This window comes from Oryza brachyantha, chromosome 1 (genome assembly GCF_000231095.2).
Source record: "Oryza brachyantha chromosome 1, ObraRS2, whole genome shotgun sequence".
NCBI classification, from domain to species: domain Eukaryota; kingdom Viridiplantae; phylum Streptophyta; class Magnoliopsida; order Poales; family Poaceae; genus Oryza; species Oryza brachyantha.
The window spans coordinates 11,996,848-12,016,673 of record NC_023163.2 but is presented as its reverse complement, the minus strand read 5'-3'; the positions used below and the strand labels follow the sequence as shown (position 1 = coordinate 12,016,673).

General features: G+C 41.6%; 1 protein-coding gene across 1 annotated transcript; it reads left to right on the top strand.

Moving 5' to 3' along the window:
• Positions 1-11,676: 11,676 nt before the first annotated feature.
• LOC102714424 lies at positions 11,677-18,131 on the top strand. The gene is made up of 4 exons (XM_006645853.2): positions 11,677-11,742; positions 14,103-14,206; positions 16,136-16,276; positions 17,729-18,131. The coding sequence occupies exons 2-4, from the start codon at positions 14,135-14,137 to the stop codon at positions 17,843-17,845; spliced, it is 330 nt and encodes a 109-aa protein (XP_006645916.1). The 5' UTR covers positions 11,677-11,742; positions 14,103-14,134; the 3' UTR covers positions 17,846-18,131.
• Positions 18,132-19,826: the final 1,695 nt, after the last annotated feature.

The following is a 19,826-nucleotide window of genomic DNA, read 5'->3' as shown; positions in this document are numbered from 1 at the left end:
TTTCCAAGATTCATGTCACTTGATTCAAATAGATTTTAATAGGTTTTGCTAGCCATGTATCTTTCAAACTAGTGCGTCATCCTCCATCTACTATAAGTTGACTGTAGCGACCTTATTTTTTTTATTCATTTAATTGCCGCATTGTGGTTTGGTTTTTCGTATTCGAAGACTGACTCGCATACATATCATCACAATAGAAAAACAGAATAAGACAAATAAAATCATTTATTTCGTTTACATATGCATATTACTTTCTTTTTCATATTTTAAGTATACATCAGTGTATGTCATTGTGAATAGTACAGTAGTTAAAAGAATGTGGTGTTTACTGTCACACCAAATTAATTTAGGAGGATACGAATTTATATTTTAGACACCATAGAAATATTGTGAGTTATTCATGCCATATATTTTGCAACCAAACCATATAGGGGCACAAAATTAGTAGCATGAACTATCTCTACAATTTCCATGAATATTCAATTTTTAGAAAACCCTAAGTTTTTGGGCAATTACAAATCAGTCCCTAAACTCAGAGTTACCTCCTGAATTTTGAAAATTTTAGGGGCTGGAATGAAAAAGGTATCAAATATCTACATTTTGCCAAAATTTCCATTTTTCTGGAAATCAGTAAAATTCTCAAAATTTTCCACCGAGCAAGCAAATGTGAGGTGTCAAGCTCTAGTGCTGCCAGCAAGTTCTTTGCAGGTGAAGGTGAGTCACCTAGAAAAACACTGTACACAGTAATAAAATCTCTCAAATTCACTGTAACAAGAGTCTCACCAGTAAGCCATTCCAAATCAATTCACACAGCACAGCCGTACCGTAGAACTCAGTACAACCAAAGGAGAGTTAGAGAGAGAAAAATCTGAGCAAGAAGACGGCAAGACCAGCAAGCTCAGGTGGAGCAGGGGCTCCAGCTCCAGAAGGAGCAGGTACCCCAGTTCAAGGAGAAGAAGATTGTTATAGCAAAATCATTCTGATCCAGAGAGTGGCAGTAGAAGCACAGGAGGAGTTTTACCACACATCTTTCAGTATCAGAATAGAAGCAACAAAAAGGTAACCAAAACTTTAAAAACAAAAGAGGAGAGGGGATACGGCATACTAATCAGTAGCATTAGTATTTTTAAATGGATATAAATTCACATCAATCTGGAGTTTAGGTTGAGAGAAAAGTATTGCATATTTTTTTAACTGGACAATCATAGTTGGTCTGTGTGCTATTATAGTTCTGTAAAAATAAATATTTAATTCATGAAACAATTAGTGAGAAATAGAGCATGCATAAGAATCTGACATAGTTAGAGTGTTCAGTTTATTTTATTAGTATGGATATCAACCTTATAAGTATTTAGTCATAATTATCATCTCTGAAATATAATTACCTTTAGAAGTTTAGAGTTAGACATTATTTCAGAACACTGCATTAGAGGAAAATTATTCTGAACCTAGCAACCACTCTGAACCAATATATAAAAGCTATAAAAACTAAAGTGTCAGATTGTAGTAGTAGTATATACATCCCAGCTATATATGCAATCACAGTGAAGAACTTTAGACGAGGAGATATATGTGTGTGTACTGTATGGCAGGAGAAAAGGGGGAAAAGGGGATCATGGAGTTAGTGAAATTACTTGTGAATGTTGGGGTCACCGGAGTTGCCAGAACTGCAACTGGCCTTCTTCACGGCGGCCACCATCGGAGCTGGGTGCCGACAGCCAAGGGGGCTACATACATCCAGATCCAGGTGAGAGATCCAGGTGAGAGAGAAAGTGTCACGCCCAGAAATTTACACCAAATTTCTGAACAATAGCATGTATTAAATCTCGGTCCAGGCATCAGCCCGAGTACACACTATGACAAATTAATACACAGTTCCACGGCTTAAAAACAAATAAAAACAATTATCTATCGAAATGCAGCGGAAAGAGGAAAACAAGACTAGACCATCTAATCTTCAGCTTCAGCTTGCGAAGACGGCTCCACACCACAGGCACTCTCGACGGCGGACTGAACCTTACTTCAACCTTCGGAACAACCTTCTTCTGACACCGGCTCTGGCGCTTGCTCTGGTGGGGGAAAATTAAGCAAGGCTGAGTACAAACCACCGTACTCAACAAGTAACACCCAAGAGAGGGAGAATAATGAATGCAACAGGGTATCAAGGATAGGCTAAGGTTAACTTGCACAAAAGCTGCAGTAATTTAGCAAAACAGTAGATAAAATAGACTGAAATAAAAGTGAAGTAAACATTTAAAATAATCATCCACTGTCCAACGTTACACCACGTTGCAACAGGCCCAGACCGCTGTCGAACGTTACACCACGTAGCGATAGGGTCAACCCTCTGTCCAACGTTAAACCACGTTGCGACAGACCCAAACCACTGCCAACGTTACACCACATTGCGCAGGGTCAAACCAGTTCCAAGATTAATAAAATTATTAAAGGGGTTCAACTAATCCCAGTGAGTCTGTCGGTTCGCCCAATAACCGCGGGCACGGCTATTCGAATAGTTTTACTCTGCAGAGGTGTACAACTTTACCCACAAGACATGGCTGCCAAGCATGTTACCATGCCCCAACGTATCACCACGATACCTCAGTACGGAAACCATGATACGACCTTTCACCTAACCCTCCCTAGACAATCGCACCACACTTCAGGTTTCACCCCCTCCTTTACACCAAGTCGGGCAGTCCCCTCTTGTGCCTTGGTAGATCCGGAAGCAGGAGAAGCTTTCGTTACACCACGATTGCCCGTCCATACTCCATCACGCCTACCCTTGCCTGGGTACGTCGAATAGGGACAAGCTAGATTACGAGTCTCACCGTTGCCCATTCTGGCTTGTGGTTAGTACGTGTAAGACCTTCAGGGTTTCCCGAGAACCGGTCCTTAATTGCCATGGGCACGACTCTCAAAACCATGCACCCACAGCCCACCATAAGCAATATTTTAGTTGTATTAAACCACATCGGGAAATGAATAATGATAACAACCATTGAAGGTGTACCAAAGTGCAACAATAATTAAATAATAATTGGTGAGCTAGTTGAACTAAGCATGGCTAAGCATTGACTAACCCTAATTCTAGTCAAATTAACCCTGGGATGACAATAATAAATGGGAATCAACGGATATAAAGGTAAATGCCCAATAGATAAATACAATAAATAGATTTGCATAAAACAATGCATGTTTGAATGTAAAAGCGGGGGATTTTATAATCATGGGTTCAATATGATCAAAGAAGGGTGCCACTTGCCTTGCTTAGACCCACGAGGAACTTCGGCGACGACTAGAAGGCGACAAGCGGGTGACGCGGCGGACGGCGACCGGCACTTACCGTTTGCACGGGGAGGTCGGCAGCGGCGGCGAAGAGGGGAGAAAGAGGGAGAGAGGAGCGGAGCGCTCACCAGTGGCGACGAGGAGCGGCAGCAGGTCGGCGAGGATGAGGCAGAGGTGATGACGCAGACGAGCGACGGCCTGCGACGTTCGGGGGCGAGATCGGCCGACGGCGTCGAGACGACGGGGCACGGCGGCGGAAGGGACGAAGGGGCGGCGACGAAGCTCGGCGACCACCGGTGGCGACGAGGGCCGGCGGAAGGTCGGCGAGGACGAGGCGGAGGTGGTGACGCGGGTGGGCGGCGACGTCCAACGGCCGACGGGGAAAACGGCGGCTGACGGCGACGGAGGGAAGCTTCGGCGGAAAGGGGGAAAGTGGCGGCGAGGCGGCGGCGCGAGGATTTTATAGGTGGTGGCGCCGGCTAGGGCGGAGCGGCCGGTGGAGACCGAGTCGACGACGCGGCGAACTCGGCGGCGGCGGTTGCGGCGGTGGTTGCAGCGGCGGCGCGGCGGAGGACTCGGGGCGGCGGCGGACTCGGCTGGCGCGACGCGGAGGCGGGGGCGCTGGCGAAACCTGGTCGCTGACAGGTGGGCCCCACCTGTCAGTGGCGCGAGGGGAGGAGGGAGGCGAGACGGACTCGCGGCGAGCGCGGGCGCGGACGCGCGAGCGAGCTGGGCCGGGCGGCGGCCCAGGCGGAGGCGCGCGCGGGCGGAGGAGGCTGGAGCGGGAGGCCGGCTCGGCTGGGCCGGCCGGGCGGGGAGAGGTGGGCCGGCTCGGCTGGGCCGGCCCGGGAAGGAGGAGAGGAAAAAGAAAAAGGAAAAAGAAAAGGAAGGGAGGAAAATTGGACTTCGGCCCAATTTGAGAAGGAAGGGAAAAAGAAAGGAAAAAGGAGGGAAAAAGGAAAACCCCACTTTTGCCGAATTTTAAATTATTTTGTTTGGCCAAATTTTATACTTCTGCAATTTGAATTTAAATCCAGTTAATCGATTTGCGAGCCTCGATTTAATTGAATTAGGTTCTTTTTAGAGGGATTTTTCCTGAGTTAATTAAGCCAATTGTTGCTTACGGATTTCTTTTTACGATTTAGGCTTGGGATAAAACCCCGGGCGTGACAAATCCACCCCCCTTAACAGAATCTCGTCCCCGAGATTCGGAGGAGCTGTTAAAGAGGTGCAGACAAGCAGCCTAGAGTTGGCAGAACTTACCTGGAACAAACTCGGGTGCGGCTTGAGCTTCCTTGGCTGAGACTTGATTGACTTGGGCTTGCACGAATCCTGGTTTGTTGCGTCTTGGCTGTGGACACTCCTTGGCGAAGTGACCCGGTCTGTTGCAGTTGAAACAAACCCCTGGCTTCTGAGCTGGTGTTGCCCGGCTTGGCGGTGGCAGTGCTGATAAGGGCTGCAGTGGTCCTCCATTGCTGTCGTTGTCATGGGGGTTGTAGTTGCTTGGGTTGAAAGGTCGGTGTTGACGAACAATCAGTGTCGAAGACCCCTGTTGTTGTCCAAAGTGCAAACGTGGCTTCTGGTTCTTTCCTGTGTTGACTTGTTCCGCTTTTCTCTTGCGATCCATCTGGTTGCACTGGTCCTCCTGGCAGATTGCTTTGTCCACTAACTTCTCAAAGTCCGCGAAATCCTTTGAGATCAGCTGTTTGGTCAGGTCATCATTCAATCCTTCAAGAAACTTCTCTTGTCTTTCAGCATCGGTGCGCACATCTTCCGGGGCATAACGTGCTAGGCGGTTGAACTCATGGAGATACTCTGTAACTGTCATATCCCCTTGTTGTAGATCACGAAACTCTCGCTTCTTCTGTGCCACTATTCCATCCGGCACATGAGCTTTCCGAAAACTATTGCAGAACTCGTCCCAAGTGATATCTGTAGTGGCAGTCCGAGTAGCCAGAAGGTTATCCCACCAAACGGAGGCGGGTCCCATCAGTTGGTGAGTCGCGAAAGCGACCTTCTCTTGATCACTGCACTCCAAAAGATTCAGCTTCTTTTCGATTGCATGTAGCCAGTCATTTGCTTCCATCGGGTTGGTTGTGCTCGCAAACGTCGGTGGTCGAACTCGAAGAAACTCTGATAACCTTGATTGTGCTGGCAGTGGTCCTTGGTGTTGATTTTGCTGCTGATTCATCCAAAGCTGCATCACCTGTTGGTGTTGTTGTTGCATCTGTTGCATCATCATGGTCATCATCTGAGCCTGGTTGGCTAGAACTTGGGCAATCATCGGGTCCTCTTGTTGCGGCGGTGGCGGTCCATTGCGCGAACCTTCATGGTTTTCTTGACTTCCAGTTGCTCCATTGTTGTTGCGGTTACTGTTCCTTGTGTTCACCATCTTCAGAGCAGAAGGAGAGAACAAAGGCAGAGGAGAAAATCAAAGGGGCTTTTCTTGAATTACTCGAGTGAAATTTTCTGATCTGGATTAAAACACTTAAAAGAGCACTCAACTCCTGGTGGTACGACCATAACGCCTCCACTTGTTATGGTGAACCGCTAACCCCAAAACAAACCTACACACACAAAAACTACCAAGCAACGACTAAAAGGCGATGCTAGGGTAACGTCTACGGCTCGAAACGGCTGCGACGACTGAAGAAGCAACGCTTGACTCTTGAACGACTTGTCTTCAACTTGAGAGCGACGCTTGGAGTAGCGCAGACCTGACTCTTCACCTCTGGAAGAACTTGACTCTTCGGTCTTGACACTTGATCAGCTGAAGTCGTTGTCGACTGCTGCGACGAAGGGTCGGGCTCGTCGATGGGATGACACACATCTATAGAGATCAAGGTTTGAGAAGCAAGTATGCTCAGCTAAATTTTCAAAACCAAAAGACTCGACTCTTTTTTTTTTAAACGACTCAAATTTTGCAAAATCTAATGCATATGAAAGAAGGCTCCTAGGGTTTCCATTTGGCTCATCCTACGGTCAAGATTGGCTCTGATACCAACTTGTCACGCCCAGAAATTTACACCAAATTTCTGAACAATAGCATGTATTAAATCTCGGTCCAGGCATCAGCCCGAGTACACACTATGACAAATTAATACACAGTTCCACGGCTTAAAAACAAATAAAAACAATTATCTATCGAAATGCAGCGGAAAGAGGAAAACAAGACTAGACCATCTAATCTTCAGCTTCAGCTTGCGAAGACGGCTCCACACCACAGGCACTCTCGACGGCGGACTGAACCTTACTTCAACCTTCGGAACAACCTTCTTCTGACACCGGCTCTGGCGCTTGCTCTGGTGGGGGAAAATTAAGCAAGGCTGAGTACAAACCACCGTACTCAACAAGTAACACCCAAGAGAGGGAGAATAATGAATGCAACAGGGTATCAAGGATAGGCTAAGGTTAACTTGCACAAAAGCTGCAGTAATTTAGCAAAACAGTAGATAAAATAGACTGAAATAAAAGTGAAGTAAACATTTAAAATAATCATCCACTGTCCAACGTTACACCACGTTGCAACAGGCCCAGACCGCTGTCGAACGTTACACCACGTAGCGATAGGGTCAACCCTCTGTCCAACGTTAAACCACGTTGCGACAGACCCAAACCACTGCCAACGTTACACCACATTGCGCAGGGTCAAACCAGTTCCAAGATTAATAAAATTATTAAAGGGGTTCAACTAATCCCAGTGAGTCTGTCGGTTCGCCCAATAACCGCGGGCACGGCTATTCGAATAGTTTTACTCTGCAGAGGTGTACAACTTTACCCACAAGACATGGCTGCCAAGCATGTTACCATGCCCCAACGTATCACCACGATACCTCAGTACGGAAACCATGATACGACCTTTCACCTAACCCTCCCTAGACAATCGCACCACACTTCAGGTTTCACCCCCTCCTTTACACCAAGTCGGGCAGTCCCCTCTTGTGCCTTGGTAGATCCGGAAGCAGGAGAAGCTTTCGTTACACCACGATTGCCCGTCCATACTCCATCACGCCTACCCTTGCCTGGGTACGTCGAATAGGGACAAGCTAGATTACGAGTCTCACCGTTGCCCATTCTGGCTTGTGGTTAGTACGTGTAAGACCTTCAGGGTTTCCCGAGAACCGGTCCTTAATTGCCATGGGCACGACTCTCAAAACCATGCACCCACAGCCCACCATAAGCAATATTTTAGTTGTATTAAACCACATCGGGAAATGAATAATGATAACAACCATTGAAGGTGTACCAAAGTGCAACAATAATTAAATAATAATTGGTGAGCTAGTTGAACTAAGCATGGCTAAGCATTGACTAACCCTAATTCTAGTCAAATTAACCCTGGGATGACAATAATAAATGGGAATCAACGGATATAAAGGTAAATGCCCAATAGATAAATACAATAAATAGATTTGCATAAAACAATGCATGTTTGAATGTAAAAGCGGGGGATTTTATAATCATGGGTTCAATATGATCAAAGAAGGGTGCCACTTGCCTTGCTTAGACCCACGAGGAACTTCGGCGACGACTAGAAGGCGACAAGCGGGTGACGCGGCGGACGGCGACCGGCACTTACCGTTTGCACGGGGAGGTCGGCAGCGGCGGCGAAGAGGGGAGAAAGAGGGAGAGAGGAGCGGAGCGCTCACCAGTGGCGACGAGGAGCGGCAGCAGGTCGGCGAGGATGAGGCAGAGGTGATGACGCAGACGAGCGACGGCCTGCGACGTTCGGGGGCGAGATCGGCCGACGGCGTCGAGACGACGGGGCACGGCGGCGGAAGGGACGAAGGGGCGGCGACGAAGCTCGGCGACCACCGGTGGCGACGAGGGCCGGCGGAAGGTCGGCGAGGACGAGGCGGAGGTGGTGACGCGGGTGGGCGGCGACGTCCAACGGCCGACGGGGAAAACGGCGGCTGACGGCGACGGAGGGAAGCTTCGGCGGAAAGGGGGAAAGTGGCGGCGAGGCGGCGGCGCGAGGATTTTATAGGTGGTGGCGCCGGCTAGGGCGGAGCGGCCGGTGGAGACCGAGTCGACGACGCGGCGAACTCGGCGGCGGCGGTTGCGGCGGTGGTTGCAGCGGCGGCGCGGCGGAGGACTCGGGGCGGCGGCGGACTCGGCTGGCGCGACGCGGAGGCGGGGGCGCTGGCGAAACCTGGTCGCTGACAGGTGGGCCCCACCTGTCAGTGGCGCGAGGGGAGGAGGGAGGCGAGACGGACTCGCGGCGAGCGCGGGCGCGGACGCGCGAGCGAGCTGGGCCGGGCGGCGGCCCAGGCGGAGGCGCGCGCGGGCGGAGGAGGCTGGAGCGGGAGGCCGGCTCGGCTGGGCCGGCCGGGCGGGGAGAGGTGGGCCGGCTCGGCTGGGCCGGCTCGGCTGGGCCGGCCCGGGAAGGAGGAGAGGAAAAAGAAAAAGGAAAAAGAAAAGGAAGGGAGGAAAATTGGACTTCGGCCCAATTTGAGAAGGAAGGGAAAAAGAAAGGAAAAAGGAGGGAAAAAGGAAAACCCCACTTTTGCCGAATTTTAAATTATTTTGTTTGGCCAAATTTTATACTTCTGCAATTTGAATTTAAATCCAGTTAATCGATTTGCGAGCCTCGATTTAATTGAATTAGGTTCTTTTTAGAGGGATTTTTCCTGAGTTAATTAAGCCAATTGTTGCTTACGGATTTCTTTTTACGATTTAGGCTTGGGATAAAACCCCGGGCGTGACAGAAAGGCAGAGAGCAGTAGAGAGTGATGAGCTTGGCTGGAGGCAAGCTTGGGGGCTTCGATTAGCAGCAGCAGAGGAGTCACTAGGGGTAGAGCACAGCAGCTGCAGTGAAGAAATGGAGCTGCAATGGCAGCAGCAAGGTGAGCGTGTATGTATGTGAGAGAGAGAGCAGACAGGAGGAAGAAGAAGATAGAAAGAGGCAGAACGATCGATGCAGTAGGTGAGAGGTGCAGTGAGCATTCACTACTAAGTTAATTAGTGCTTTGGCTTAAAGAAATTGATTCCAGAAATTAGAGTATTAAAACTTGAGTAGTTGAATTGGTTCAGTTTTCCAAACTATAATTTGTAAGTATATACTGTACTATTCAATTATTTAAATTCTTAATTTCATCATATTGTTGATTAAATAAAGTATATTTTTAAGTATTATTCAATAAATCACTTAAGCATCATAATTTAAATATCTTAGAGTATACATTTTAAATTAGCAATCTGAAACAAGGTTTACTTAATAAAATGTATTGGGTTTAATATTCATAAGACACTGTTCATGTGCATTGCATGCGTGTATATCATACGTTCGGAATACGTTTTTATTTGGTCTTTCATATTTTTAGAAGTTCGAGTTCCCGAGGAATCAATCATTTCGACTGAACCCAGAGGCACTCTTGGTGTTTTCTATCCAGGCAAGTCCATCTCTTGATCATATTGCTTAGTTATTTCCAGTATTTGCAACCTATATAACCCTCACCATTGCATAGAAAACCAGAAGTTTCCTTTTAAATGTTAATTATGTGCATGGATATATATGTGGATCAGTTCCTTGATGATCTTATTTGTTGGCAACTGGTACTTGTGTGTTGTGGAGTATATCATAAGGTTAACTAACAACTGCCATCTGGTATGCAAGCGTCGTAGCGATCGTGTCGACCACATGACCTGGAATGGGACGGGCTGGCTTAGTAATACTTTCTTAATGGCTTTATCCTGTGGGCTAAGGACTTCCGTGAACCCCGTGAGCGTGGGCTAGCGATGAGGATCGTTGTTGTTGCAGGATCCGACTAGATGATATGGATTGCCGTTGTTGCGGGATCCGATTATTGATCTGCTGTTGTTGCAGGGATCACCCACAGAGATAATTGACAGATAGGATTGATGAAAAGCTTGTGATCTTAACCTTGCCGGCATACAACGTGCAGTGTGTTTAAAGCGCCGACGGGCGTGGGCATTAAAAGGTTTAAGACGTCTGTGGGTACAGTGACACACCTCTGCAGAGTGTATTGAATTGTGATATGTCACTCCCTGTTTCGGGTAGAAACTGTGAATGCGGCAGGAAAGGAACCTATCGGAGGTTCTACCCTGTGGTACCTCATGTGCAGTAGATTTTCAAATTAAAATTGGAGATTTTGAAAGAAAGAGTTGCCAAAATTATTTGGAATTCCTTGAAGGATCTTGGATACTATAGTATTGCATTCAAACACTTCATTGCTATTGATGGTCTTGTTGAGTACCTTTCGTACTCATCCCCTATGTTAATTCCTTGGATATAGATGTTGAACCATTAGATACAAATGAAGAAGAAGATTATACTAAAGGAGCGGAAAAAAAGCAGGCGATGGATGAGAACCCTGAAGGTCTCTATGATGACCTCGGGGTCGACGAGCAGTAATGTGTGATGCGTTGTCACAGTAGGGGTAGTAGCAGTAGAACATTAGTTTTTCTAATACCGGTAGTTGTACGAGTAGTTGGAGTGCTTTTGTTGTTTATATTTCTAGCTTCTACCTTGTATCTTTTGTTGTCATTGCTTGAGTTCGGTGTTGAGCGAAGCTTTTAGGGTATTCTAATAATCGGAACCATCGTAAAGTTTCTGCTATGCTACTCTGATGGACATATTTCTTGATGTACGGAGTTTATTGAGTAATGTGTCATAGACCGGTATTCTACCTCGGGAGTGGAATACATGGGTCGCTTTATTGACTCTCCATATTGAACGCGGAAATCTATCGCTCTACCTCCGGCTTTCGTATCCAACAACTCTCCTAGACCTGCCAAGATACATATCAATTACACAAATAGATTTCAATAATTGTTTCATTCTATGTATTCTTCCAATCAGTGAGCCATCCTCCACATATCTATAAGGTGGCTTTCTATCTCGAATGCAAAGATCTATCACTCTATCTCCGAATACCGTATACAACACCCCCTCCCTAGGCCTGCCAAGATACATATCAATTAACACAAATGTATTTTATTAATTGTTTCCACTCATGTATTCGACCAAACCGCCACGCCATCCTGTATCTATCTTTAGGATAGCTATCTATCTCGAATATAGAAATATCAGGATACATAAATATATCAGTTTATCTCTGACTACCATTTTCAACGGCCAACCTGGGACCCATACAAATGGATTTTAATATTCCTGGCCAGTCATGTATACTTCCAAATCGCCAAGCCATCCTCCATCTATCTGTAGAGCACTATCCATCTCTAATGCGGAAATCTATCTCTCTATCTCTGAGTAGAACATCTATCTATCTCCAGCATACTGAATTCCAAACGAATGAGCTATTCAATATTTAAAAATATATGAAAGTGCTTGTACCGAGAAAAGCGGTGTATGGCTCAACTATAAAAACCCCACAACCCACCCCCAAAACAGTGGCAACACAAACACATTACCCCTACCATCCTCGTCGCATGCTCTGATCCAAGCAAGAAAGGGAATACATTTGATTTCAAGTAAGGAAGAAACTCTTCCTTTTTGTTTTCTCTCATTTGATTGTTGTTCCACTTCTTCCTTCTATGAAACAATTGTTTTGATGTATGTATTTGCTCAAAAAATGTTTTAATGTATGTGTAGAAAAAGATATTTTTTACGGTGCTCCAAAATTTTCTCGATTGTCCATTTTATATTAATCCAACACTTGATGTTCTTCTTACCTCCTAGGAGGTAATAGAGCTTAAACAAGGAAATTTGCAATTGCTATTGGTATGCAAGGCGACACAGTTTAGTGTGGCGCTCACTTGCTATATATGTTAAAATTCGAAAATCATATATGCATATATATTTGGATGAGTATTTTAATTTTAAATCGTAAGATAAAAGGTAATCATAGAATTTCAAATTATTTTGATATTTTGAGTATCAACGTTCATACTTGGTGTATTTCTATTTTGATTTATGAAATCTAGCTCACTCTTGTATAGGACCATATATTAGTTTATATTAATTCAGATTTTTGAACTTTGAGACTTCAAACCACCTTGGTTTATTTGAATCAAGTACAAAATTGTTTTAGATATATTTCAGGTTTTCTTGGATTTAGAACATGATTTTTATAAAAGTACTTTTGAACATGCTGCATCATTTATTGGCTGTTAGATGGGTAATTTGTTGCATGCATGCGATAGAGTTGGGTAGGGTAACAGTGAGCATTAATGTTTAATAAATATCTTTTTCTTGTTTTTGTTATAATTAAGAGAGCACGGCCAAGGAACAGTCAGGCTCGTGCCGAACTTCGTTGGGCTGGCACGGCCCAATCAACACACCAAGCCGTGCCGTGCCGGCCCATGGGCTGCACCTTCTGCCTAGAAACGGCCCAATAAGCCTTAGGCCATGTCAGGCCGGTCCGAAGGCCTATCGTGCTTATTCAGTGAAAAAGTCTATATTTCCTACCTCACCTCTTTGGGCTACATGAATAAGTCTATTTTTCATCTCTCTTCTTTAGCATGTAGCTTGTATGACTAGGATAAGTCTATTTTACACACCTCTCTTTTTGTGCTAAGTCTTATATATATATGACTGAATTGAATTAAGTCTATCCTACTAACTAAATCGGGTCATATTGGGGCGGCCCCATCCCAAAGCATTTGCCCAAGCACGGCCCAACAGTCAGGCTAGGCCGACACAGGCCCGATCCCCGTGGTGTCGGGCCAAATGGCCATGTTGTGGGCCAGGCTGTCAGGCCTTGGGCCTTATAGCCATCTATAAGAGGTCGAGTACCTTAAAAATGCTCGTAGCAAAAGCAATTGCCAAATTTACTGGTGTATGTCTCTTTGCTGAAAATTCCATCATTCCTAGAGTGTTCTGTATGATGCTTAAAATATCGATATTTCAAATTACTTTAAGTATTTATGTTCAAGACATTAAGAAAGAGTGTTATCTAATAAAATGGACAGATCACTAGGTAGGTAGATAGCTAGTAAATATGGACATGTTCATTTTTATTGGAAAGGTCAAATTTGATCGTTGGATCCTCCAAACGATTCATGCTCGATCTATGCTGATCTCCATCTCCGGCGATCTAGGTCTGTCCCAATTCCAGTTGCCGTTGCTAAGTTTAGTGCACAGCTGGGCAGTAAATGGGTTTTTTTTTCTTAATTTCTACACTGACATTTAACTACTAAACCGTACGTTTTTAGGTGATATTTATTTATAGGTTAAAACTAGGGTTGGGGAGAATTGGTGATGTTTATAGGTTAAAATCAGAGTTTGCAGAATCCTGCGTAGCAAACCAGTAATATTTTCAGACCTGACTGGTGTATTCATAGTCGGTTTATAAGAAACAATCCATATTAATTACACAGTTATATCTAGGACATATTAAGTAGTTTCCATGGCTAATATTCTTTTCACTGCAAAGTGGTGCCTGCATCTTCTTTTTACTTCTCCTGGCCAGTACTTTTATATACTACTCCCTCTGTTTCGAAATGTAAGATGTTTGACTTTTTTTATAATGTTTGACTATTTGTCTTATTCAAAAATATTATTTATTTTGCTTGTGACTTACTTTATTATCAAAAGAACTTTAAGCACGACTTGTCATTTTTAATATTTATACTAAATTTTTGAATAAAACGAATGATCAAACGTTGCAACCAAAAAAATTAAACATCTTACATTATGAAACGGAGGTAGTAGTTGTTTTTGCGAAATGGAATTGATTATAAACTAGCAATCAATAAATTTCAATGGGATGTACAGCAAAAAAAAAGCCAACTTGTTATATATTACTCAAGTTATTCATAATTTCTTTTTGCGTCACAAGGCTCTACAATATTTGCTCAAATGGATTTCCTTTCTCTTTTTTTTTACTCAGAGCTCGGATTGAAGAACAAAAGGATCATTCAAATGGCTGACAATTCAGGATATCCATCAAAGCAAATGAAAGTTGCGCTCGCCAGGAGGCAAGCTCACAATAAGGTATCTCAGCACTTGCCGTTATCCAACCTTCTTCCATGCATCTTCCCATGACATAGTTAAAGTGTTTCATTAATACACTGAGATTAACATAGGAACACTTGAAATATATATGCATTCACTTCAGACTTGTTTTTATAGTTTATGGTAGTCTAGTGAAACAAAACAAAATAAAGCTCATTGGAAACAAAGTTAATAAACACTGGGCATGAACCGATCTAGCTCAACAGAGCACAAAAATGAGTCCAGTTACTTCCAAAGGAATTTAAATAAATAATAAATTGCACAGTTCCTTTTTTTCCCAGGTATGTTGAGTTTGTCGCAATAATTTTAAATATTGATACAGTATTTGAACACAGTTGAACCTGATTAAACATTGAGAAGCATTTCCTATTGAGTATACAGTCCAAAAAGATCTTGAAGGTGTACTTAACTATATTTTTTAATCAAATATGCTTAGTGTCACTTGTTTTCTAACTCAAATATATGGTGTTAAGTGGTTCAAACAAAATAATGAGCTATTTCATAATAATTTCAGAAAATATCAAAGGCCAATCTATAACAAAATGTAAAAGACAGTGATGGGGTGGCCACCATCACTACTCTTTTAAATGAGTATAGATTAGCATGAGTTGCACACACTGTTTTAAATATCTATACTACTTTTAAAACAAGAAAACCGTGTGATGGTGGTAGTAAATCTGATGTCCACCTACTTCTATTTTAAATGTTATAGATTAGTCTTAAACTTATTAATATAAAAACAATAAAATGTACCTGGCTAGCCAAATATCTAATCAAATTAAGGATATTAAGGGTAACACATTTTGTAAAAATATATATTTTATTTTTAAGACAATATTATAACATATTTGTATCCTGCAAAACACAATCATTCAGCTAGTACACTAAGCTCAAATTATGTAAGTTTTCTAATTGAACAATTACATGCTTTTACGGAAAGAAATAATATAATCTAGAAAAGTTTTACAAATAATTCATGCATACCTACATATTTGTGGCCGTAAAACATGTAGAGTGCTGATGAATGTAGAACCTTCAATATTATACTTCTCACAAGTGTTCTCCTTACTGTTTACTCATAAAAAGCTTTACTTCAACTAAGCCAAATGAAATAGAAAAAAATCAATTCATCTTTTTTCAAATGAGAAAACAAAAACATCTTTTCCAAAAGAGCAATTTTGACAAACATGTGACTCAAAAAGAAAAAGAAAGATCATTACTGGCGTAGTTTACCGTGTTTGTTTGTTCATATATTTAGAACATTGTTATTAAAAATATATTAATAGAAGTGCCTTATTTGGAGTTGTATGTACAATATACTCCCTCCCATTATGTTTTTGCTTGTCGCTTAAGACATTGACAAAGTATCCAACGCGCATATTTTACTATTGCATTTTCTAATCATGTGTTGAAAAATATCGAAAATAGTACTTCATGAAACTATTTCAATATTTACGTATCAAATCTTAACTTTTTTGCATATATTAGCGATTTATGATTGTGAGTGTTCCCGAATGGACGCAATAGTTCTCAGATTTTTATGTTTAAATAAAAGGAATTTATAAATGATTTTTATAGGATTTATAAATGCTTGAATGAATGCAACAATTCATACTCGGTACTAATATAGGTTATCTGGAACACTAAATTTAAATAGGCTGTAAGATACTACATCCATATTTAATATACTATGTTGTGGACATTTCAGTACATATTTAATCATTCGTCTTATTTAAAAAATTGTAAAAATATACGAAAATATATGTTATAATAAATCCAATCACAATAGAATAAATGATAATTACGTCATATTTTTAAATAAGATGAATGACCAAACATATGCTAAAAAGTGAGTGGTGTCATCTCAGAGTACTTGTTAAACTAACGTGGTATTAATTGTGAAAACAGTCCCTCCAGGATCAAAATGAGCAGCTGAAGCTTGAGAATGAGAAGTTAAGGCGAGAGAATTATGCAATCAAGATGCAGGGGTTCAAAAAGTCCTGCTGTGCTTGTGGTATGAGCGCAGAACATGCCTGCCTGGGAACTGAGGTTTGTTAAATTGTCTCTAAACTCATATCCTATACTTACTTTTTGTGGAATGTTTTCTCTGCACTGAAACTGAGTAATGATCATCCAATTGGATCCGAGGAATATGGTCAACTAATGAAGAGATTTTTTTTACAATCATGGCACAAGATATGTTATAGATAATTAGCATCCCTTGTGATTATGCTAATAAGCTAAAATTTAAACTTTTAACACTTAAATTTGGACTTGATATTGGTGTTTTTTCACCGTTGTTTACTTTTTCAGCCTTTGCTTTAGGTTGCTAAGAATACATAAATGAAAGTGTTAGCCATAAATTATAGGTTGCTAAGAATACATAAGTGAAAGTTTTACCCATAAATTATATTTTAATTGTTAATAAGTTGTTTTGCTTATGGTTAATATAAACGAGGCAATTAGGCCATAAATTGGAACTTGATTATTAGAGTTTAAGTGGCAATATTTAGGGCATATGATACTTACTCTGTTTCATATTATAAGATTTAATGGATCAATTAATATGTTTTATATATGTGTCTAGGTTTAATAAGTATCCGTATAAATGTAGTGATGGTAAGAAAGGTAATATTTGCATAGGCATAAGCAGTGGAACTTTATTTCCAAGTTGAGCAGACAACTACTAATGTGTGAGAACAAATTTCAGATTTACAAATTCTCTTTTAAAATAAATAGCAACATAAGTAATTTAGATTGTGAACTTTCCTAACAACTTGATAAATTTGAGCATCAGACAAGTGACATATCTTTCGGTATTCCCCTGTGCGCTCGGTGGTAGGAGGCCCCTGCCTAAAGGCTGCCAAGATGATTTTTTTTCCAGCTGTCCGGTTAAAACTAATCAGTAGGACTAGGACAGCCTGCCTGCATTCCTTATTAAGATCTTGCAATTTCACTGGACATGGATTAGGTTTGTTTCATACCTATTTCCCTTCCTGTGAATAATCTAAAATACTTAGGAGTAGAATTAATATAACTACATAACTGTTCGAAAACTAGGACGCGTGTGGAATGTAGGATCCATATTTCAATTGAAATATTCATATGTCATTTCCCAATCACTCTGCACCCCTATCTTTTCACTTTTATTTATATTTATAAGTCAAAATTTGAATTTTCAATGTTGATTTTGGAGTTTTTCATTTTTTCTGTCTTGGTTTTTAGATCGCTAAGAATGTGTATATAAATTATTTATTTAGAAATTAATTTTTGTTTGCAAATATATTGTTAGGTTTTTTTCACAAAAAACCAAACATTGAACACCCCCCCCCCCAACATTTACCAAATATAGTGATGTTCAGTATGCTGTAGTGATGTTCGCCTAAATACTCTTTGCTTTTGCATTATACAGTTGAGTTAAACACAAAGTTACAGCACATTCCTGACTCCTAATAATTCCTGCCAGAGATTTGATGCTGTGTTACGTGAACTTTTGTGCAGATTGGGCGCCTGTACGGCGGTGCTGCAACGCAGGAGACTGGAGCAAAGCCTGAAGAAGTGGAGCCTCCACTCCCCCCTGCAGCTGGAGCAAAGCCTGACGAACCACCGTCCAAGTAGACCTTGATGGCATGGCTTCTTTGATCCCCCTCTCTTGTGTCCTTGTGGTATTCCCATCTCCATCTCCTTAATGGCAGGATCGACCAGAGAATACCAAAAGGAGAACAAGTTTAGGGGATCAAAAAGCCTCACCCAAGGTTTTCTTGGTAGGACAAAGATCAGTGCAATGGCACTAAAAGTTCTAATAATCTGTCAGCGATCCCAAAATAAAGTCATGTACTGCCGTTAAGCACCTAAAACTCTTCTGTGTGTGCTTGTACTTGGAGGGTTTCTTTTAATGTTTAAATTCCAGACTTGCTATTTGGTATTTCATTTTCCTCCTTCTGTTGAAGTAGTTGCTTATTTGCTTTACTGGATCATTTGGTGTTGCTGCTGCTCTGTTATGTTTCTCCTTTAACTCTGTGCTAATGCGTTTGCTCTTTAGAATTGCATTAGTCCATTCCAACTGAATTATTACTATGGGGTTTCAGACATAGTAAAGCATTACTAGAAACGGTAGTTAGAGAAAAATCCTCATGTGCCCTTGACTTTTTACCTTATCCCGTATTAACCCCTTAGTTTTGCGACATCCCATATGTTCTTTTGAGATTGCATTTTTATCTCTTTCATAATCATATCATTTGGTTAGTTGAAGAATAAAATTTAAACTTATATGCTCCCTCCGCCATAATTGATCTATGCCTAATGAAAGCTAGGAACTCCCAATTTGCAGTCCTATTTTTTCGTTTTTGTTATGCTTGTAAGTCTAAAATTAAATTTTTAACCTTAAATTTGGAGTACATTTTGAGATTTTTCATCATAGTTTATTTTTCAGTTTTAATTTTTACATCGCTAAAAACACGTATATAAAAGTTATATTCATAAATTATTTTCTAGTTATAAATATGTTCTTTGTTTTTCAGTCACCTCCTTGATATTCGTTTAACAGTCTAAGCATAGATTTTGTCAAAGTGCAATCATTGCATTGTGTGTGGACGAGTCCATGCATCCCAATGCAGTTTAAACTATCCTTTGTGTTGATGTACAAACATTATACAAAGATCAATTGTGGGCATAGGGAGTATGAGTTAATTTTCAGCTGAATTTAGGAAGCCAAGTTTATGTGGCCTGCCCTATCTTTGGAAATCCATGAATTAAGTTAGTATAACTTGCCTAGTTCTGGAGTTTCAAGTTTCAGGAAAACTCTGAACCGTTGAGTACAGGTACGCGCACTTGCTCTCAACAGCCAAAAACATCTGCTCCTAGCCATTGTGTGTGTGTGTGTTTTTATTTTTTAGAATGGGATACAGACAGTTTATCCGTGTTCCTTCTATTTGTCCATCCAAGCTGACTGATTTTCACCTTGAGATCTGATTTGTATCAATGTACAGAAGAGATTGATGAAGGTACCTTCAGATTTTGATGCCTTAAAAACAAAAAATATAAAAGCGAAACGGTCAAACTCGGGCAATTACAATTGGGGCAGCTGTGGGTGGTCAAGGAAAAGAATTTGGCATGTGCTTTTGATAGCACTCCGCCTGATCCATACAATACATACTTATAAAGTTATTTGTTTTCAGTGCAGCCTTAGGTCATAGGGTTATATTATCTCTCGCCTAAGATTTTACATTTTGGAATCAAACTTTACTCAATCCAAACAGACTTTTTTTAACTTCTTTAATAAATAATTTTATTACTAAACTTTGGAGAAAAATATTTTCATCATATGAATCTTTTGGTCACGACATTATTGGTGTCATGGCAAAATAACGCTGCCACATAAAATGGTTGGCGTGGTAGGCTTGCCACGCCAGTGTCACCCCGTGTGGCAAGACAATGTTGCCACACCAGCTTACCCAGGCTAAAAAGACCAAACATCATCCATCTTATAAAAAAATAAGCTATTTCGATCAATGTCATTATAAACTCCCTAGCTTACTTAAAAAAATACCATTGCAGTTCACGAAATTCATCATACTATTGCAATTTTATACTTATTTGG